Below are 22,417 nucleotides of genomic sequence, written 5' to 3' on the forward strand. Positions count from 1 at the left end.
AGGTTACTCAGCCTTTCCTCACACAGGAGGTGCTCCAGGCCCTTTGTCATCATCTCTGTGGCCCTCCGCTGAACATGATTACAATGATTTCATGATGACAACTCATATTCCATAAGGTCACCAAGTTCCTAAAGAAATTCCAGAAAGTGAAGGCCCTGAGAAGAGCATAGGTCCCCACATTCCCACTTAGTTCATCAGAAATTACATACTGTGCACAGGGACTCACTTATCTCAGCCCTTGGCACAAATTGTCTCCTGGCCGAGGAGAAGTCCACCTCCAGGCTGCTTTCCCCTCTCTCCCACTGCTGTGCTAATCAGATCGTGGTGCTTCTCAATTCCACTGTGCTTTATCTGCAGGTAAGAACGTGCAGTTACACCTCTCCTTGTTGTCACTGCCATTTCTCAGTGCGTTCAGTAATTATGCCAAGTGACTAATTGAATTCTGAATTCCAACTAAGAGGCAATTACTATCAAGTTCAAATATTATTATCAGCCCTGGTAGCATCCCAGAAGGGGGTTAGGCAGGGAGCTTCTTAGCTCTGTGCTCTCCAAGTCGATCAAGCTGAGAAACAAGCTGGGCTTCAGCCCTGGTAATGGTATCCCTCCTCCCAACTTGTTGCTTCGCAGTGATTTGCACCCACTACAGAATGGGGGGAGCCCATGACCTGTTGGACTGACCAACAGTGAGAACTTTTTCTGAGATGAAGCCTTTTCGTGTTTTCTGTGTATCCCTGTGCGTGGATCTTCCCACATGTTTGTAATGATTTGCGTGTGACCCTGATGAACTCTACTTGGATGATAGCCTTTCTTAAAACAACTAAATCATCCAGATTTCAAGTGAGACAAGTGTTTAGTAGAGGCGCAGGAGTGGTTGTTCCGCATCAAATTGCAGATGTGTCCAGGGCAGCTCCACAAACTGAACAGCCATTGGTCCGCTGGGTCTCGGCCTACACCGTGGTGCCTGCAGTCACTAGGGATCAGCTTGCTTGCTTAAATGTAAGATTAGAGTTCTATCTGTGATGCCCTTGATTGAGGGCAAGAAACCCATAAGGACCCTTGATATTTCTGCCTTGGACACCATGGGGCATCTCAGATAGAACTCAATATCCTTCTAGCAGCATGCGCATGATGACCTCCTCTTGCATACGGGCAATTGTAGAATTGAATAATAATTAGTTTGCTGAGTGATTAATAGGCGTTGTAAGGAGACATGACAAAGAAAGAAGCTTCCAGGATAGTTCCCGAATCGTGCTTCTACAGAGTGATAGTTTTGGGAAAGGGCAACCATCTGGGGATTCCTTGCCACCATTCACACCTCAGTCCTGAAACGGTTCCAAGTGAAGATGCAAAGAAACAGAATATACTGGAGATATAGAATATATTGGAGATGTATTCTGTTGTGCAGGTTTTGTTAACCTTGGATGAGTGAAAGAAATGAAAAGTTCTGAAATACATGTTTATATTTCCCAAGAAGAGCTGCATGGCATTGATTGGAAGGGAATTGGAAAAGTCCAAAAGAACCCGTACTTTATTTTGTATTATTTCAAATTCACGGGAATTTCACGGAACAGAGAGATATAGAGCCATGTTTCTGACTGCTTTGGACAGTTTATTCTGTGGGGTCTTTCATAATGTGTTGAAAAGGGAATACTTGCTGCAGGCAGCCCCAGCCTAGGACAAGAGTGAGCAAAAGGGAGGTCCATCAGTTCAGAGTTTCTGATGCTGAGGCAATAATCTTTAGGCTATAATCTTTATCAGCACGTCTAATGGACCTCAGGCTAGAAATCTGGAGAATTTTCTCCTTAACTGAAGAAGCCTGGAGGACTTCTGAACTCCTTACAAGTTCCGTTCCCAACTTTGCTTTTTGACATGTCATATGACCTGGGTGAATCACTTGAGCTCTGTAGCAGATAGGAAATCGATACAGAAAGCGAGCATCATTAGACTGCTTGGGTTTCTAGTAAAGCATTTTAGAATTTCTGGCGAAGGAAAACAGCAGAAAGCTGAGCAGCGGTTCTGATGTGCTTTCAAGCCTGGAGAAACATCAGATCGGTGGGCTAGACAAAGCTGAGGTCAGAAATATTTTTCTAGGGGAACATTCATTGCCTAAAGTACTATTTGTCTGCCTTCCAAGCCTCCCCTGTAAGTGCATAATCATTCTACACGAATGTCAAAAAAAAAAAAAAAAAACAACCCCAAACTGACGACGTGATATCTCCAAAAACCCCTTTGCACAAAACCCCTTTGCACAAAGGCTGGCTCTCAGGATGCTGTTGGCTGGCACACGGAACAATAAGCGTTGGTTGGATAACTCTTCTTCCCTGTCCTTATTTTTGTCTGAATATCCTTCGCACACAAATGAAGTATGCGGGGAGGTGTTTTTCTTTTCAATCCCATGCACATCTGAGTGCTGTTACAATTACATCCAAGTGCTACCACTGTCACTTCTTGTTTCTAGAAATAGCAAGCAGCAAACTGGTGCACAGTGAAGCCTACCTGGCTCCAGCTTGTCGCTGCAACCATCAGAAGAAACCCATCACAGGTCTCAGGTGGGAAGGATGGCACATGAATAAATAATTCATCGCTCGTGATTCAGTTCCCTATCTTTAGAGGCTTGCTGTTTTTCTGGGACTTTGAAAAAAGGGCTAAGAATAGTATACACATGGAGTGACAAATCCTTTATGCAGCACAGCTTTATTTTCTGTCTGATTGGATCCTACAAGATCTGAGCAGTCAATGTGAGGAACTTATGTCATGAAGTTCCTTTTGTTTTTACTGGTTATCACAGTGGATAAGCACTCAAGAAAAAAAGCTGTGCCTGCTACCAAGTGAAATGTCTTCTATCGGCCATTGTTTTTAAATGAATAAAAATTATTTGGAGATGGAAACTCTAACTAAAAGTGAAACAGAACATTCTTTTTTCACCGAAGCATAGTGGCTATCACTTTGGAGTATACAAAATACAGTAACTATTAAGTTTAAATACTGGAGGAAACATTGAGAGAAGTCTGCAGTCAGGAGATTCTGAATGGATCGGGTCCTCTGAAATGGATTTAAGTTCCTCCTGAAGGCCGAAGGTGGAAGGAATGGAGCTGAAGTTCCCTGTGTTGTAACGTGGGTACAGTGGCCAGGCTGGATGGGGCTGTGAGCAACCTGGTCTAGAGGGAGGTGTCCCTGCCTATAGCATGGGGTTGGAACTGGATGTTCTTAAAGGCCCCTTCCAACCCAAACCATTCTACGATTCTATAATGTTTGAGGATGGAATGTTACAGGATTTGGGGGTTTTGTTCTTCTTCTTCTTGGTTTTTTTTTGAGGAGTAAAACTTGGATAAAACGTACCCAGTTTAACAAGTGATACTGGTTGGCCAAAACTGTGCTTCAAAACCAGTTTGTTCAGATGAGAATACGTCATCTAGCTTCAGGATGGCAACTGATACAGCTCTTCTCCACTGTCTCTTCTGCTCTTAGAGGCCAGCATTTCACCAAACCTATTTTCACACTGCATACTTAAGGAAGAACCTCCCTTATTTGTGCTTGCTTCCCCCTCAAAGGAAAGCAAGTTATCCAACTTGGTCAGAGGGCAATACAGAGGCAAAAATAGTCTGATAATTGTCTTAATAGGCTTTTTCTCCTCTCCTTTTTAAGATAACAGCAAAAAAAAAAAAAATCCCAGTAGAGAAGTTCAGACTGTCTGAAATAGTTTTACAAAGCAATTACTAGAAATTCTTGGGGCTCATTTTTTTTAATCTGGACTGAACAAATCCTATCAGGAGGGAGATAGACGCCATGACCTGCTGTGCCCTTCCAGTCATCTGCTGCGTCTGTGCTTCTCTGATGATGCCACAGCCACAGCTCTCCTCTTTCAAAACTGCTTTGCAGGGAGTTTGTTCAGTGGGGATTCTGTTTGTCTGGTTGAAGAGCCTTCATTTCAGCTTGGCTGCCAGCTAGCATGGGTCAGCAAGCTGTCACAGCACTCTGGTACCCCGAGCTGTGCACAGCTCAGAACTTAACAAACGATGCTTTATTTATTTATTCATTTGCCTGTTTATTCCTTTGCTCCAGTAGCAGATGAACTTGTCTCATTATTTTTGGGCTGCTACACGCATGTGGGATCCAGGACAAAAGGCATAAATAGCTGGAGAAAGCAGATTTCCAACTTTAACGATGACTGGAAATGTACACCTTGTCAAAGTCATCTACATGAGACGCAGCAAGATGACTAAAATCTTAAAAACTAGTTTGGTTCCAGTCATCAAAGATAAGTTCCATTACAGTAGTGCTTGCATGCAGTGTCTCCATTTGCCTTTCACCTGCTAACGACTGGAAGGATGTGGTTAACTGCCTGCTAAGGACTGTATCTGCTTCTTTTTCCCTCCTGTTTGTTTCTTGTTTATTTCATGCTTTTAATAGAGTTTTACTGACTAAACACAAACCTGCCACCAGGCCGATCTATAGAGATTGGATTACTGATACCCAAGAGGTTTTATTTTCTTCAACACAGGTGATAAAGAGAGGAAAAATAAATAACACCACGCATCCAATGCCCCTGTTTGCAAATTCCATTCGGAAATGCAGCATCGTCTGCTTTTGGAAATGAAATTAAAGATTTTAACTCTCAAGCTGATGTAAACCATTGATACTAAGCTGTGTTTTTAAGTTGTTCCAGAGCATGGTAGTGTCCTATTGATACAGCTTTCACAGCTACTCCGTGTGCGTGTACTTTTGTTGTCTGGTGGTAATGGTTATTGATATTTTAAGTAAAATGTTCTTGTGAAGACTTGCAGTTTTGAAGCAGATACACTGAATGCCATCATTTATCACCATCACCCAAATTCAATGATTTCCAAGTAGCAGAATCAGTCTCTAATTTGAGATCCTAAGGCCAGAAAGTAGGACATTATCAGAAAAGTATGGAAATCGCAGTTGGGATGACAAATAGTGACTGCTGCTGATCCGTTTCCTCATTAAACAGAACACGGAGGAATCTTTTTTAGAGGAATCTCTGGCAGTTCTGTTAATACAGTGTACTTTGTTGGGGAGGAATTTATTTTGCATGAGCTTAGGCAGCAACAAGTCACACTTTTTTTTCTAGACTTTTCCCAGACTCATCGTGGTACAGATTGGCAGGGATGCTGGAAGGGTGGTGAGCAAAGCTGAAAACAGTTTTGATGTCTCCCCCTCTTATCTAAGACCAACTATCCGTAGCGTGAGGAATCCTTCAAAATCAGAATCACAGAACTGTTGGTGTTGGAAGGGACCCTTAAAGGCCACCTGGTCCAACTGCCCTGCAGTGAACAGGGACACCCACAGCTCCATCGGGTGCTCAGAGCCCTATCCAGCCTTATCAAGTTCTATCTGTGTTATGGAATGAACAAGTAAGTAAAATCTATGAGCTTCTACAAGGTCTCTCAAGACCTTCCTCATCAGAGCTGTATCGTTATGGGTTGTTTGAGTTAGGGTAGAGTGGTTAGGTTGAGGTTGAGGTTGGACTAGATGATCTTGAGGGTCTTTTCCAATCTGAGCGATTCTATGTTATCCCTTCTTGGCTTATGGGCTGCTTGGGGGTACATTGCTAAAATCCAAGTTGATCTGCTTCTCTTTACAACAGATAGAGTGGGGTTTCTTAACAATCTTATTTCGTCTCCATACATGATGTAATTGTAATTATCATGCTCTCTTTTCAGATAAAGGTGACACCGTATTTTTATTCCTCACTCAAGGAGCCACCTCCATCTTGGAATTTCTCACTTGCTCTTAAATGATTATTCTCCACTGAGAACAGATCGAGTTTTATACAGTAGTATATGTGTGTGTTTGTATGTTTGTATATGAGCAAGACATTCCTGTAGTTATTTGACTTTTTTTCTAAATTTATTCAGAAAAGAAAAAAAAAAAAACCTCAAGTGAGGGAGATTTGGCACCGTGCTGCTATCTGCAGTGTCCTCACCACACTGCAGAGGCTTTTATTTCCACTGCCTGTGTATATGAGGCTGAATAAAGGTTTCAAAACTAATTTTAGACAGCTGGAGCTGAAATATTGGTTGGTGTGTGGACTCAAGGCCTGGCATCCTGCTGTCAAAGCAGCAGGCACAGAGCAGGAGCAGCAGTGGAAGATTCGGCAGCACTGTCTGCGGGGCTGTAATTGCTGCAGTTGACTCTGGGAATAGTGCCATAGTTGTCATTGGCTTTATTGATAGAATATGACCATGGCCTGTGTGACTGAATCATCCACGAGAATATGAAAATGTGTGTGTTACAATGGCTGGGCTGGAGGGGGTGAAATGTATTTTTTGGAAGCTAGCAACCTGAGTGACGGTCTGAGCACTACGGAGTATTTCTTTTCAGGGAATTCCCTTTTACCTCCTTTCCTGGCCCCTGGCGTGATGATTAAGTGGAAGCAATCAAGTGCCAGAAATGTTGCTACTAATCTGCAATTCTTTGACATTTTCAAAGTCAAAGAAGAGGCCACAGATTAGGGCAGAGAAATTAGTATCAGATCGTGTGTCAGAAATTATGTGTATAATGGCTGTCTGTTGCCTGTGTCATCATGAGTCATCTGCTGCTTGTTTTTATCCTTGCGTGAAGATTAAATCTGCTTGTCTTGTTGTATTACATGTGTGTAAGTATACACAGGACAGAAATAGCCAGAAGTTACAACCACCAAAAACCTCTTTATTAATTTTATGTATGTGATCCTTAGAAAAAATGTCAGTGAGGCAAGAGAAATGAAAATATATTGGGTTCTTCAGCATCCCATTTGTCTAAGGAAATGAAAATTGCCACCATTTCTGTTTCACTAGAAGGAAATCATGCTATAGCTCTCATTAGCTGTTGTTGCCCTAGAAAGATCGTGTGTCTGTTCTCTTCCTGGGCATTCATTGTGTGCTCCTACAATGGAGTTCTCTATCAGGAGTCTTCCTTTTTCTCCTTTTATTGAGAATGACTAAGAACAAATGAACTTCATCCAGTCTCCTTCTGTACACAGTGCTTTAAAGCAAAGTGCAATAATCGTTATAGCAAAAAATCACATTAAAACCAGTTCTCATTGGAAAAACAGGTGTGAAGGAATATGACCATGAAATGGTAGGGTTCTCGATTCTTTACTGGACGGAGCTGGGAATGTGGCCACTGAGGACAATGAAAAGGCTGAGGTTCTCAATGCCTTTTTTACGTCTGTCTTTAAAAGCTAATCGGGGGAATGGCTTCAAGTTGTGCCAGGGGTGATTTAGGCTGGATGTTAGGAAATACTACTTTTCTGAAAGAGTGGTCAGGCGCTGGAATGGGCTGCCCAGGGAGGTGATTGAGTCACCGTCCCTGGAGATGTTCAAGAAACGTTTAGACATAGCGTTGGGAGACATGGTTTAGTGGGGTTGTTGGTGGTAGGTGGATTGTTGGACTAGGTGATCTTGTAGGTCTTTTCCAACCTAGCTAATTCTATGATTCTATGATTCTTCTGTTTAATAGCCAGAGATCTTAGAGTTCTCTTTGTAAAATCACGGATGGTTTCTCTCTTCTCTTCCTTTACATACTCCAGAGCTGAGGCACATGTACTGTCTTTGGTTGTACCAAAGCATCTGTCATCTCTTTAGCATCTCTTAGGTGCTTTGATCATTGGTACAACTCTTCATGTCCTGTTGACTCAGCTTGTCGTTGAGTCCAGTCTCTGTTATCTCACCTTTTCTATTCCACTTTTGGCAGTAAGAGGTGCTGTGAAACAACCTTTTGTCGCTATGGAAAGAATTAAGATGATTGTTCATGATAGAGGAGCAAAGGGGCAGCGCTGATCCCTTATCTCTGGTGATAGTGACAGGGCCCAAGAGAACAGCACAGGGCTGTCGGGGGAGGGTCAGATGGGGGTGAGGGAAAGGCTCTGCCCCAGAGGGCAGTGGACATGGAACAGGCTGCCCAGGGCAGCGGGCACGGCCCGGAGTGCCGGAGATCATGGAGCGCTGGGACAACGCTCTCAAACGTAGGGTTTGAATTTTGAGTGTTTCTGTGTAGAGCAAGGAGTTGGACTCGATCCTTGTGGGTCCCTTCCAACTCAGGTTATTCTATGCTTCTATGATTCTGTGGTTCATTTGAAGTTTGCTGTTGTTTTATCCAGGGTCTTCTGTGCAGAGCTATATGAGCACATGCAGTAGTCAGATTTGACTACGAATCTCAGACTGACTATAGGACTCCCACACAATTTATTAATGAGGTTTCCTGTGGAAAACAAAGCTTTGTGGCCTTCAGTGGGACCTTTTTGCATTTACCAGCTATGTCAATCCAGATCGAAAAGGATAGGGCAAGAACCTCTTTGAATATCTGACAGTAAGAAAAAGAAGATCTAAAGAACCTTCAGTGACTGTTTAACGTCACAGTCAGTTAGCAAGGAATAGCTGGGTGTCTCCAGTGATTCACTACAAGCCATGGGAGCCTCTTTTGACAGGATTATTCTTCATGTGCTGGGAGATATTTCTCATTTACTGCTGGGAGGATTTTCAAGCGGCCATCCCGTTCTGTGGAAAGTCATTTATCCTTCTTGAAAGAAGGTTATAATGAGCAGAGGAGGTGCAGTGCAGGAGACAGAGGCATCGTGGCCTGATAAAGTAGAAGGCATGGTTTGTGCTGGTTTTGTAATTCTGCTACAGTCCTGCCAGGTCACTTTCGGGAAGTTGTGCACATGTTTTGCTTTCTGTTTCCATACCTGTAAAATGGAAATAGCAATGAGAAGTGGGAGGAGTTTGTGGTGACAGAGAAAGAAAGGCCAACATTTGCTATCAACCAAAAGCAGTCTTTGAAGGGAGCCATGAGTCAAATGGTTCTTCTTCCTCTGGTTTATGACACTTCCCCTCTCCTTCACCCAGCTTCAAGCTGTTTCTATTTGCTGCCAATTTCTCATCTGGAGGGAAATCAGAAGAAGAGTGGTTTTCCTTTTTGGATGGATAAATAACACTGATTCATATATGCCCTTCCCTTATGGGTTTCTTACAGATGATATCCTGGAAGTGGGATTCAGGATCAGATTAGGTACCAAAGCTTCCCCCTGTCTATCTTGGAGAGTCAGGTGTTTGGTACAGAGACTCAAAATCCACAACCGTTCTGCACTGAGAGCTTCATCACTGGCCAGGAAGAGCAGCCAAAACAAGGGACTTTCAAGGCTGTTCCTTGGATCCAGCTTCTTGAATGCCACTGAGATCTGCTCTCAGAGAAGAGGGTAAAAGATGTCTTGAGGCATATTTAGCTTGGTATGTTGAATAGTAATAAGCATCAGTGAAGAAAGAAGTCTAATCTAACCTGCTTCTTCCTCAGGAGAAAATTGCATGTAAAAAACCACACAGAAAATTGTAGTCTGTACCTGATTTTCCTGTAAAAAGGAGCAGGAGCTGCATGAATTTGCCAGTAATCACCGACAGAAATTGGAACGGAGGACTTTACCTTTAGCACAAGTTTTCTTAGTTGACCCAAATGCTAGCAGTCATTTTATTTGCCCGTGTCACTCCAAGAGGAAACAGTGCAAGCAGAAAAGAACAGCATGAAATTCGGTGGTCTGTATAGATACAGCATAACCTGGAACATGTAGGTGAATGGCTGTTCCTTGTTGCTTTCCATGTGGACTTCCCTTCTCTATAGCAAAAAGCGCCTTCTCAAGTCTTCTCAATGGCTTTTTTCAATGGCTGTTGCCAACAGCACTTCTAGGAACATTCAGTCTGATGCTTTCCTTTGACGTCTTATTTTCCTGATGGCTGGGTGCTGAATGAGTGCTGATTGACCATGGCAAAGTCCCAACAAGAAATCGGGTAAAGGGCAGCGAGAACATCATGAAGAGTTCATTAGGAAGTTGTTTATATGTATCCTTTGGGGATCTCTCTGAATTTCCTGTTTTACTTTAACTTTCTTGTTTTTAAGGCAGTTGAAAATAAGCATGGAAAAGTTTCTTGGGACTAGCTGTGCTTCTGATGGCTGGGAGAAGGTATTTTATACTGCATAGTTACCCCTCTGAGTTTTGAGGAGTTCTTACCAGATGTTGAACCCCTTTCCCTGCTTCCAATGCAGACAGTTCCCAGAGCTCCTCAGGGTGACATTGCAACTAGACACGAAATGTCTGTTCTTCAGTGAAGCAATTCCTGACTTTTCACTCACATCTTGGGAGAAATGGCACCTTGGAAAGAGATCAGAAGGGTTTTCTTTTTCATAGAAGATGAGTGAATGCATCCTGCTCATTTCTAAAGTCTGTGTGTGGCCTTCGCAGCAGCTGCCTGTCCCATGGCTGGGAGGTGTGGTCGTCTTCCTCCTCTTCCAGATTCCTTGCAGAAGTTTGTCAGTAACGCTGTTGCATAGGAAGACTCTAGAAAATCAATATCCATTATCTAGTTGACGTTGAGATAAGTGAGAGGAGAGTAGAGCAGTGTTTACCACGTGCGTAGGATTTTCCCAGTTGCAACACTTAAGACCTAAACCTTTCTGCCTGTGTTTGAATACACCTTTTTATAGACACGTTAAGCTTTCTCTTGAAATGCTCTTTTCCATACCTTCCCTGTCTTCCAAACCCATTTTCTTACAGAAAGTGTTACCGATAAACTCCTTGAAAAACGGATGGTCTCTAGATGTATTTACAACCTTTATTTCTCCTCTTCCCTCCTTGGCAGGCTGTCCAAGTCTTCATTCCCCACAGAGGTTGGGATATGCTGATTTGCATTGTGAATAATCTGTACTGCTAACCTCTGCTTAATTACGTGAATTTCTTAGACTGAACTACAGCACAGAGTGTTCATTTCTCTTTTATTTTGGTCCCTACCAGGAAATGCCTACAGAGAATGCCTGGGCAATGGGACATGGGCTTCCAAGATAAACTACTCTCAGTGTGAGCCTATTCTGGATGACAAGGTCTGTATTTTTCCTTTCCTTCGTTCCCCTCAGTGTCATTTCTCAGCATATATGAATGCGAAGCCAAGCTTAAGGTTAACATACTAATTTGGGATTTGTGAGCTGGATTCCATTTCTGTTTCTGCAATGAATGCTCCCTGTGAATTCAGTCAAATTATTAATCCACTCTCCACATTTCCTACTCAAATTTTTATTAAAAAACAAGGGATGCTTTACTAGACTCTGTCTCTGATGACGTATGTTTATGCAGATCCTTCCTAGCTTTGTTGAGAGCCTACAGCTGCTACAGTAAATGTTATTAATAAGAGCACTAATACCAAAAGCTTCGTTGGGAGTGAAATGTAAGCTTTCATCAGCTGATTCCACACTCTCTGTGTGCCAGTTCTGAAGTCTCATCAACAACTGGCCTTTCCAGATCTCAATGCCATTTTCCCTAAGGCACATACGTAAAGGAGAGGCAGAAGAAAAATACATAAAGAGCAAACTCAAGTCCCAGCTGTCTTTAAAAGACTGAGCCAGCCCTACATTACATAGGAGTTTGCAAAATGAAATTAGCATACGGGGGTAAGCTCCTTCAGAAAAGCTGCAAGCAATTATACAAAGTCCTTTTTTTTTTGTCAGATGTCACCTTTTTTTGGACGCATCGCAGGCATTCATCCTCACACAGTTTAAACCTTTTATCCTTCAGTGCCGTGTTCTCTTTCCCTTCCTCCTCTTTTGAGTGCTGCGATGGGGCATGCAGGCACACTTAGGCTTTGTCCTGTCTCTTTGCCAAGGATGGCCAAGCCCAGCAGCTCAGACCTGCTTATGTTCTGGGCTTCTTTGTACTCTTTCTGTTCAGTGGAGTTGTGCCATGCCAGGTTCAAACAGAGAGGAGGAAGATGAGGTCTCACCTTCTGCAAGCTGCTTGCAGAACTAATCCAGATTTCAGTCTCAGGACTATCTGCACCCTGAACCCTCATAATGTGGCTTGACTCCTGTCCCACAGTAAGATCCACGTTGCTGAATGTGGGCTTTGAGAAATGAACGAGAAAACAGGTAGCTACACACCAGGTGCTAAGGAGTGCCCACTCATTCATTGGCTACGTGATTTGTTGGAATCCACCCCCCAAAAAAGCTAGAGGCTTCAAGAAAGTAAGAAGGATGTGCTAGAAGATAACTGTCTTCCTTTGGGACTGATAAGCATTCAAGGTTGTCTAGCATAGTGGAGAGGGCACCGTGGCATCTCGAGCTGATCTAATCTGGGTCTGCTCCAGTGCAGCCCATCCTTATAGTCACCTTCCACTGAAATGGAAGAGCTTTACTTGCTTTGTGCTTTTCCAGCTGGCTCGGTTCCCTGAACCATCTTATTGCAGTGCTGCAGGAATATCTGGGGACAAGGCACACAGGGAGAGGGAAGAGGTAGCAGGGACGGAGGGGGACAGCAGCCCATGGTAGCTCTGACAGAGGAGGATTTGCACACCTGTGAAGTGAGTCTCTTACAAATGAGCAGCGTTGGGGCGAGGAGTGAGGACTGAGTTAGAGAATGGGGTAAAGAACCAGGCAGAGGCTAAGCATGTTTTTGGTGGTTAGCTCATACGGGAACCTGAGCTGACACTGGCAGCCTGCTGTACCAGCATAGGAACATCCTGCTGGATTTTAATGAAATTCTCTGTGTTTTTCTGCATGACTTGAATGTTTGCTATCTCAGCAGAGGCAAATACAGATGAGTTATTTGAGGAGGCTGAAGAGGTGGTGTGGCTGGAGCACGGGATTGTCTCCTCTGCTCTGTTTTTGCTTCTAAAAACTTTGCAGCTATGGTGATAGCTTCCAGATTCTTAAGTAGCATGTTCCTTCAACAGACGAAAGTGCAGATGTTCCCCCCACCCCTGTTTGCAGAAGCTTAAAAATTCATTTGCTAGACCTTTAAAGATTTGTGACAAGCTTTACAAATTTTAATATTTGTGAATATTTTCTAAATCTCTACATAATGCTCAGTGTTACGGATGAATACTTGATTTGCTTTCTGATCTCAAAACAAAACAAAGAAAGAAATGCGTATGGATTTCCATAATCCTCAGTTTTGTTTAAAGGTGAGATTCGGGCACAGACATGAAGTCTGTTGTTGTTTGTTGTCTGGGGTCAGACACATGATGTCTTCCACATCTGGGGTGGATTTAGCTTGCCCTGTGTAGTTAGGCAGTGTGGTTTAAGATGCCCCAGTGTATCTCCACACATCTGGCAGTTGTGACACAGATCTTCTGGGATAACTGTGTCCTTCAGCAGCAGCAATTGGAGGTTGTTCACTAGAACAGAACAGGAAGCACAAAGTCTCCTGCAGGCACCTGAAGGGATGCCTGTGTGTGTGCCACAGAGGTTTCCAGCCCTTGCTTCAGCTGTTGGTTCAGATTTGGATGGCTATCCGAATGTAAATGTCTTAATGTCAGACTGAATTCCACCCACTGAATGGTCAGTTAGCATCTTCTCCAGGCACCCAAATCAGGTACAGAAGCTGGCTGGTTGGCACAGTGTGTAAGAAATGGAAAGTTTCTATTCAGCCTGCAGTCTCCTGTGTCAGAGATCCTTGCTGCATCTAGCACAAATCTGCGCTCTTGTTAAAAGATAAATGAGAGTCTCAAGCAGCAAAGAGTCTGCCTCAGCCTTCATGAGGAGCTATGAATCAAGAACTATGGGTTTGTTTATGTGGCCTTCGGCAGCTGGCTGTGAAATTGGCTCTGCTGCTCTTTTGAGGAGGCTTGAAGAAGTGTCGCTGAATCAGCACCGTGCTGGGCCTAAGTTAACATATCCTGCTGAGGACCACAGTCGTGCTAGGCACAGCCACCCAGCTTCCAGCTGGCCCAGAACTGGAAAACAGTGAGCTCAGAGGCAGCTGCCTCTTCCCTCAGTCTGACAGCAGTGAAAGTCTGCCTGGCTTTCTGCTCACTTGTTTGGTGTTGAGTTATGATTCATCTCAGCTGATCTTTAATTGTCCAGAAGTTACACATTCGGTCCAACTAGTCGTCTAGCTCTCCTGTATGGCCAAGAGAGCAATCAGGAGGCCTCCTCAAGGAGCGAGTCATTCCTGTTCCAACTGTTTTGCAGAAAGAATTGAGCTATCCTTGCGCTGCACTTTCCCTGGCTGCCAGGAGCCCCAGGCAGTCCGCTTTGCTCAGCCACTGAACTTTCCAGCAGTCTGTTGGATGAGATGGCTCCCTTATTTCGGACATCAGGGAAGATAGGAGGAAGAAGGAGAGCTGTGTTAGGAGAAAGCAGAAGTAGTAGAAGCCAACGAATGCCAGTTTGTGTTAGAGCAGCATCTCGTGTAACAAATACACTCCTAGTTTGGCCGTGGTCCTGGGCAGCCTGCTCTAGGTGGCTCTGGGCAACCTGCTTGGGCAATTTGGATCATATGGCCTCTAGAAGTCCTTTCCAACCTCAGTCATTCTATGACTCTGCTTCCAGAAGTCTTGAAAGAGGAGATACGGTATCTTCAAACTGGTCAAACTCATCACTGAGCTGGTAATGAGATCATCCCGGCAATGGAAAGAAATCTGAAGTGACTGAGGTGGAATGGATTTGGTTTGATTCGGTATCATACCCTGGCAAAGGTAAAGGAGAGAGGAGAGAGCAACTCCTTCACTCTGGAAAGCCGAGTGCCTTAGACTTTAGAAGTTGGTGCAGTGGAAAAGGGCTCCAGTGATTTACCCACAGCCAGCAGGGCGTCCTTGCCATCCCCTTTTCTATTTCCTTTCTAATGTAATGACCCTCCTTCTAAACCATGAATAGGATTTAATCTGCATTTTAGTGTAAGTGCAGTGTCTTCCTGGAAGCAGAGGAACATTGCGTAGCAGTAGAAGTTTCTTAGCATTTTAAATGCATCAGTCTTCAAGACAGAACAGTTATGCAAGTATTTACATTAACTCATCTTTGGCCAACACGACTCATTCTGGGCACGTGTTTTTTCAGCGCTGGAGGTGTTGTCTCCACTTCTACTAGAGATGCAGATTGCATGTAGGCTGGTGGGAAGTGATCTGGCAACCCTGTCAGCTTCTTTTTTCATAGGCACCGAGGCACTTCTTGTTTCTATGATATTCAAATTTGCCTTCAGGAAACCTTGGTTGTGACAGCAAAGAGAAAATAGATTTGGCCCTGCTTTTCCTTCAGTATGCATGTATCAAAGAGGACCTTAATTATATACTGGTTTTTTTCAGTCAATTTTTTGTATGTGTTTTGAACCATACCTTCTTAAAACTGGAATTAAGTCAAGATAGAGGTTAGGAGCCAGAGGAGCAACTGGAAGGGTCAATATCAAAGAGCAGGATGCTTGGCCTGGGAGAAATGCTGCCATCTTCTAGAAAACTTCTAACACTGCATAGAATGGCCTGGGTTGAAAAAGACCTGAAAGATCATCGAGTCTCAACCCCCCTGCTGAGTGCAGGGTCGCCAACCACTAGACCAGGCTGCCCAGAGCCACGTCCAGCCTGGCCTTGAATGTCTCCAGGGATGGGGCATCCACAACCTCCTTGGGCAACCTGTTCCAGTGCGTCACCACCCTCTGTGTGAAAAACTTCCTCCTAATATCTACCCTAAATCTCCACGTCTCAGTTTAAAACCATTCCCCCTTGTCCTATCGCTATCCACCCTCGTGAACAATCGTTCCCCCTCCTGTTTATACGCTCCCTTCAAGTACTGGAAGGCCACAATGAGGTCTCCCAGGAGCCTTCTCTTCTCCAAGCTAAATAAGCCCAGTTCCCTCAACCTTTCTTCATAAGCAATTAGTCAGGAAAGAATTAAGCAAGCCAGCTTGCCAGAGCATGAACTGAATGGCACGGCATTGTTTTTCAGGCAGGCACATCAGCTGAAGTGTGTTTTCCTCCCTTAGGTGACCTGGTGACTTAAAGAGAAGTAAAACTTAGTGTGGAATTCAGGTCTTGGGTTGTTGGTTTTTATTTCTACTTCCCTCCTCTAGGCTATTCAGAAAATGGGCTTGTGCGTGGGGAAGTTTATTTTAGGGCATTTTATAACAGACTTAAAAATACCTTGCATGGTTGAGTTCAGTCCAGAAACAGCACATTACTCCATGTGCTGAAGATACAGGCAGGTTTCCTCATGGAAATGGTTCCAAGAGGGCTTGCTCGCTGGCAAAGTGCTGGAAGATGCTATCTCCATAGAACAATGGTGCAGATTAACTACAGCTGCTGGTTGTAGTTTCATCCAGACTTCCATTCACTGACAAATTCCTCTGACTGGAATAAAATGTGGAGGGAAATTGCTAGAAAAATGAAACAAAGTAAACTCAACCAAAATTAGAGAATTGATGCTATTTGCAGGATTTTAGCTTAATATTTTTATCAAAAGGGAGGAAATTTGGATTCCAGGTCTTTCTTTTCGGAGGGAGAACATCCCAGATAGGGGGAAAAGGTGCTTAGCCTGAAAAGAAACAAGTGTTTTTTTTTAATAATGATTAATTTAACAAGTCTATTTTCAGAGGTGTTTGTTCTTCAAGTCGTAAAGCTCTGCCAGTTTTTAACCAGCTTCAGTATTTATCTGAACTGTGCTTTTCTACTCCTTCCTCTCCATCAGGCAGAGAGAGGAGATGCTTCTTTTTCCTCTGAAGCCAGCAGCAGCCCACCAGTTAAAAGTGTTCCATTTCCTTCAAGGTCAAACTTTGGTCACATTGCTAAATTCACTGATTTAGGTGGGAGCACTTCTGTACTTATTTTTCCATTTACGGGATCAAGAGCCTACCAATAAAGCCCTCAGCATCCTAAGGATTAGATTCTCATACAGTAATTTCATCACATGCTTGGACACTGCTAAAACCAAGACCTCTGCTTCATCAAGTTCTCAAACCTGAGGGGACCCCACCAGCTCTGTATCAGTCTGTATCACTTGTTCTGCCCTCAGAGAGAAAGATAAGGCTCTTAGCTTGCAGGAAGGTACCTCAGGGAAAAATCAGCTCATGTGGAAAGGGCTGCTTGTTTACTCGCACAACCGATTCATTTCTACATGAAATAGAACCATGTGACAGGGAAAGTAGCATAACCTGCCTCGTTACGACTGTGTAATCTGCTAACGTAGAAATGTTCTACAACGTATTGATGTATTGCAGCTGGGAGAAGATCATTGCCTGTGTCTTCGGTAGCTTTGTTATCCCAACAGTTCAAAGTTTTACACTGGTATAATGATGAAAATAAGAGATCTCAAGGAGATTGAAGAAAAAGAGAGAAAAGTAACTTTTCTGCTGAGATTTGTAAGCAACTCTGGATAAATCCCAAACTGAATTGAAACCAAGCGTGTACTTTGTGCCTGGGCAGCATGTTCGGCTTCTATGCAGGCATCAGCCCTGGGGCTGTTATATCATTTTAAAGTCGAGAAAAGTAATTACTGTTTCCTAAACTGATTAACTGTTCCTTAATGTCAGTGCTCAGAGGGTCATGCTGATTTAATCATGTTATCTCTTTACCTCCAGAGGAAGTATGCGCTCCATTACAAGATTGCCCTCATCATAAACTACCTGGGGCACTGTATATCAGTAGGGGCCCTTATAGTTGCCTTTATGCTTTTCTTGTGCTTGAGGTGAGTAATCTGTTTGCATGCTTCTAACTTGGGCGGGCGTTATCGGGTTACTCAAGCCCTCTAATTACACTGTCCAATTTGTGTATGATCTTGAAAAATTGTGGCTTTTCTGCTCCCGAGCTTGTACGTGTTCTCATTGATCGTTGCGCTGGATGAGCTGTAATGATGGCTGCCATGCTTAAGATCTAAAGCTTATTGGTATTCAGGAGGAGAGCTCTACATGATTTATTGATGCAGCAAAAAAAGTCAGTGAGCACGGAGTGTTTCGTTAAGGGAAGCTGGGATTTCAGAGTGTTGAGTTGTGATTCTGGGGGGCAAGTTTTCCAAGGCCACTGCATGAGGCATTTCGTGTTTCCTTGCAGATAATGCCCAGATCTAGACCCAGGGAGATGAAATTAAATCTTTCTGTTTTGATTTGAGCTAACTTCAATTTTTCTTCCATTAAAGAACTTAGAATTTTGCTTAAATAACAAGGGGAGCATCTTTATAGGACCTTTATCTGCACAAGTGCTCATGAAATAAGGATGCAGTCACTGAAACCACGTAGAAATGCTTCCCTTCTCCTGGTCAAGTAGGAGCGATCTGGTTGAAGGATATTTTTATATTGTTTGTGTGGCCTTGCCTAGGAATGTTCAATCTGAACTTGGACCCCATCCATGACCGTGATATGCTGATAGATAGTGTCTGAAGTGAAAGCATTGCTGCTTTCCTAGGCTGGAGCATCCCTACAAAGGCATACACTAAGTCTTTCCCTTAAGCAGTGCTAAGAGGAGGGTCTCTCTTGCTACTAGAAGGAATCTTCTTTCACCCCAGTGTGTATAAGCAGAATAATCTGTGCTCATGGGATTCTAATGCATCAGTTAAAACTTCCACTTCAACCTTTCCACTTAGCAGATAATGATAATTCCCAGAGTGCTCAGAGCCCTGAATTAATTCACACTGAATAAAGAATGCAAATTATTAATTGCAACTGTATTCTCTGCTTTGTATCTGAATCTTTTGTAAAAGCTTAAGTAAATAATGGAGAAACAATTAGATGATTCAGGATAAACGTACCCAGCTTCTATCCAAAGGAGCCTAGCCGATCTCTTTTAAACTGCTTTTCTGCTATTTAAATTTGATTTTAAGATTTATATTTTGCAGTGTGAGGAATGACTGCTGCAATTAAGTAGTTTCCTGTACATGCTGTGAATTAAGATATTCCATCTCTTTGCACTTCCACTGCACCATGCAGTCACTCTGATATAACTTCCAAGCCTGTATTGTCCAGCATGAGTTATCTCTATTTCTGCAGAGACGAGACAAAATTGTTTTCAGAAGTTGTAAAGATGCTCCAATAAAGGCAGTCCAGAGTGCATTACAGTTTTCCCCTACGTGTTTTCTAGGTTATGCACGTCTTTATCACCCTTACCTCTGAAAAGTGTCCCAGGAGCAAACCAGTTCTGATAAATGAGTCTTGTTATTTGGGGCTTTTTTTTTTTCTGCTTTAGTTGGGCCAGAAGAAGGCATCTGCTAATTGGGTGATATGAGAGAATCACAGAATCATCGAGGTTGGAAAAGACCTCCAAGATTATCCAGTCTAACCGTCCACATGTCACCAGTAGATCCCACTAAACTATGTCCCTCAACACAATAGGAATGTAGATAATTCCTGCCTTAAAGAAAACCAACACAATGAACCTTCAGGGCAAGGTCTGATGATTTCTTATCTTGGCCCATAGTGGAAATTTATCGTTTCCTTATCCCTGCCCACTGCACCCATCCACCTTACTTCATGGTGCTTGCTGAGGGTGAAGTTACAGTACACCTCCAGGAAGGCTCGAATTCTGCAGCTGCATAGTTTTAGGCTTCTCCCTCATCATCTGCTTGATTTGCCCTTTGCTTTGTTAATGCACACAGAGCCCCAAAGACAATCCTGTCTCAAGGAATAGACTGGAGCACATCTGCTGTGTTGGGGAACAGCTGCTGGAAGGGCTGGGGGATCTCTCAGATTGGAGGTTTCAAGAGCAGGTTTAGTATCTGGCTGGAGTGGCAAGAAATGTTGCTTTGGTTACAGCCAGTGAGAGGGGTTGTGCTTCTGGAGGTGAGTCTCTCCATCACTGTTGTTGCCCCAGCCCAATCTGCTGCACTGCAGGAGGTGTAGTCCTCCGTTCTGCTGAAGTGGGAAGGGGAAAGAACTGGATGTAGTCCTTCTTCTTCCAATGTGTCTTGGCTCATCTCTTCCCCAGTTCCATCTTCAGTTCCTTATGCTGCCCTCTGAACTCTGCTCACAACCACACCAGCAGAAGCGTTCTGCTGTCCTAAACCCCAGGGAGTTTTACACTGAAGGATGTTTTGAGGGGCAGAGAGCTCAGGCATAGCAACAAGCAATGAAATCAACAGCCATCTGCTTCTGTGTTATCAGGAGCCCCTAAAGCAGCTGAGAAGGGAGGAGGGCTCAGCCAAGGACTCCCTTCCACTGGGAAGAGCTACTCTAACCTTTTTTTTCTCCAGCTCTGTCATAAGCCTTCTTCCTGGGTGCTGTAATAAAAAAAAAAAAATGCAAGTAAACATTTCATTCAGTGCCTAAATACCAAAAAGTGAAGCCCAGCTGATGGGAGAGGCGATGATTATCGTTGGCATACTGACTGAATAAAAATGATTCATTGAAGTTTCTTCTAAAGATCTGGGTCACAGATGGTTCCTCAGGGTCTAACTGTAGGTGCTATAAAAAGTCTAACAGCCATGCCGTTTTTACAAGGCAAAACGAAACCTGCAAGCACACGAGCAAGAAGAAATGCGCTGAGAAGGGAAAATGAGGCATTGGTGGGTAAAGGCAAGTGTGCTGTAGAGCCGTGTTGATCTCCAGCACGGGATCTGGAGAGGTTTGCTCAGTGCACTTCGCAGGGCGTCGTTAAATGCGTCTGCGCTGCTGTGAGTCTCGTAGGTTGTGTGTTCTCCTCATTAATAGTAAAGGTTTAATTCATCCCTCAGGTGCACACAGCAGTTTCTGCTGACATGGGGCTCACCTTCCCACATAATCACATTCTCACACTGCTAGAGCAGAAATTTTCCATGGGAAGAACCCCGCTAAAGTTAATACCGACCAAGATAAGGAGGAAGAAAGAAAAGAAGAAGAATTGAAACACTTCACTAATAGTTTCTTTTGCTGTTGCTGAGAATGCAGAAACCCAGATTGCTTTCTCCTTCCTTTTTCCTTGTTAGGGTGCTGTTTTATCCGCCTCTGAGGTGGGTATGAGTTCCTTGTGAAACTCCTCGCTTGTTATCAAAAAAAAGGGATGGCAATTGCCAGCAGTGACCTGGCTGGATTTGATTTCCAGATGTGTTATTTGTGCAGTAGTGACCAAAGCAGAAGTACCGACTGTACCAAGATGTGTATTTGTTCTGGGAGATGTCTAAGTCACTGCTGCATTTTGAATCTGATAAAGAAGGATGGCACTTAGAGGAAGATAGACTGGAGATGGAAAATAACAGGTCCCCCTGCACAGGTTGCGGGATAAAGGCAACTCTATAAAAATAAAAGCTGCAAGCATTGGCACAGCATCTTTTTCTGCTGGTGTGTTAGTAATGAAAGTAAATTGAAGGGATGAGGGAAACTTCGCTTTCCCGTTCTTCTTCATTTACCGCTTTATATTTCCACTTTAAGGCATCTGAATTTTTATTTTGCAAGGCAGTGTGCCCTCTCTTTCTGGAATAACAGCTAGATTACTGAAACCTCACATTTTTTCTCCTGTGAGATTGAATTATTATTATTCTTTCTTTCAGCAACATATTCACCTCTCTTTTTTAATTCTAATCAGCTCCCAGGGTTTAGGAGTAGAAGATCTATTGCCTTCTCTCTTCTCTTGTTCCAAGTTTCTTTGAACTGCCTCTTGATCTTCACTCTTGCACGCAGTTGGTGAGACTGCTGCTACAGGTCGTAGGGCACATCCAAAGAAGGGCAGTGAAGATGGTGAAGGGTCTGGAGCACAAGTCTTACAGGGAGCAATTGAGGGAATTGGGATTGTTGGGTCTGGAGGAGGCTCAGGAGAGACCTTGTCGCTCTCTACAACTCCCTGAGAGGATGGGAGATGGGAGTCGGTCTCCTCTCTCACATCGCTTGTGGTGAGGTTCAGGTTGGATATTAGGGAAAGTTAGCTTCACAGAGAGAGTTGTGAGGCATTGGCACAGGCTGCCCAGGGAGGTGGTGGAGTCACTGTCCCTGGAGGTGTGGGAGAACCGTGGAGATGTGGCACTGAGGAACGTGGTCAGTGGGCATTATTGGTGGTAGTTGAGCGGTTGGACTAGATGATCTTGGAGGTCTTTTCCAACCTTAATGATTCTGTGATTCCATGATTTCATGGAGCAGTGATCTGATGGCTATTAGAGCCTAGATGATGTTTCAGCTGGGTAGGTGGTCTCTGCAGTTCCTACTGAAAAGTCATGAGGTATCTGATGTGATTAGAGCAGAGTAGGCTCCAGATCTGAGGTGCAGTCCTGCAGTCCTGCTGTAGGTACCTTTCTGTCATGGAGCAAGGGAAAAATAGCAAGTCCGAGGATAAGGCATCAACTAAAATTAATACATTCTCCTTAGTGCACTGTTTTTCCCTTCAGTTTCAGGCTTTCCACCTACCCTTGTTCAATCTGCTCTATCTGTTACTTAGAATATCAAAGCTTTTAAAGATGATTCAGGTACCGGGCTTTTTTTAAACTTTGTAATAAATACTGGTGATTGAAGAGTATGCGTTTGGAGGATGGTGACGGCTGTGGATTTGAAGACAGCACTCTGTCCAGCCACGTAGTGTTGAAGTGTGAAATTTCTCAAAGCAAGACAGGAATGAAAACGATGGAGCTCTGTAAATAAGCACGTATGCATTCAGATGGTCTTCTCTGAGTACAAAACATTTGAAGTGTCTGTACTGCTTGAAGCCATCTGTTGCAGGGGGGTTGAAACCTGATGATCCTTGAGGTCCCTTCCAACTCAAGCCGTTTTATGGTTCTTTGATTCTGT

The 22,417-nt window shown here is 43.7% G+C and overlaps 1 protein-coding gene across 3 annotated transcripts in view; it reads left to right on the plus strand.

Annotated features, from left to right (window-relative positions):
• The window catches only part of CRHR2 (corticotropin releasing hormone receptor 2), a 138,069-nt gene that overhangs the window by 65,590 nt on the left and 50,062 nt on the right, over positions 1-22,417 (plus strand). For 2 of the 3 annotated variants that reach the window (XM_021388439.1, XM_021388441.1), the window contains 2 exons: positions 10,784-10,869; positions 17,321-17,427. In XM_021388439.1, the coding sequence (XP_021244114.1) occupies positions 10,784-10,869; positions 17,321-17,427 (193 nt within the window). Of the gene's footprint in view, positions 1-10,783; positions 10,870-17,320; positions 17,428-22,417 lie in introns of those variants that run through there. The other variant, XM_021388440.1, reaches the window with a different exon arrangement.

Source organism: Numida meleagris, chromosome 2 (genome assembly GCF_002078875.1).
Source record: "Numida meleagris isolate 19003 breed g44 Domestic line chromosome 2, NumMel1.0, whole genome shotgun sequence".
Classification (NCBI taxonomy): domain Eukaryota; kingdom Metazoa; phylum Chordata; class Aves; order Galliformes; family Numididae; genus Numida; species Numida meleagris.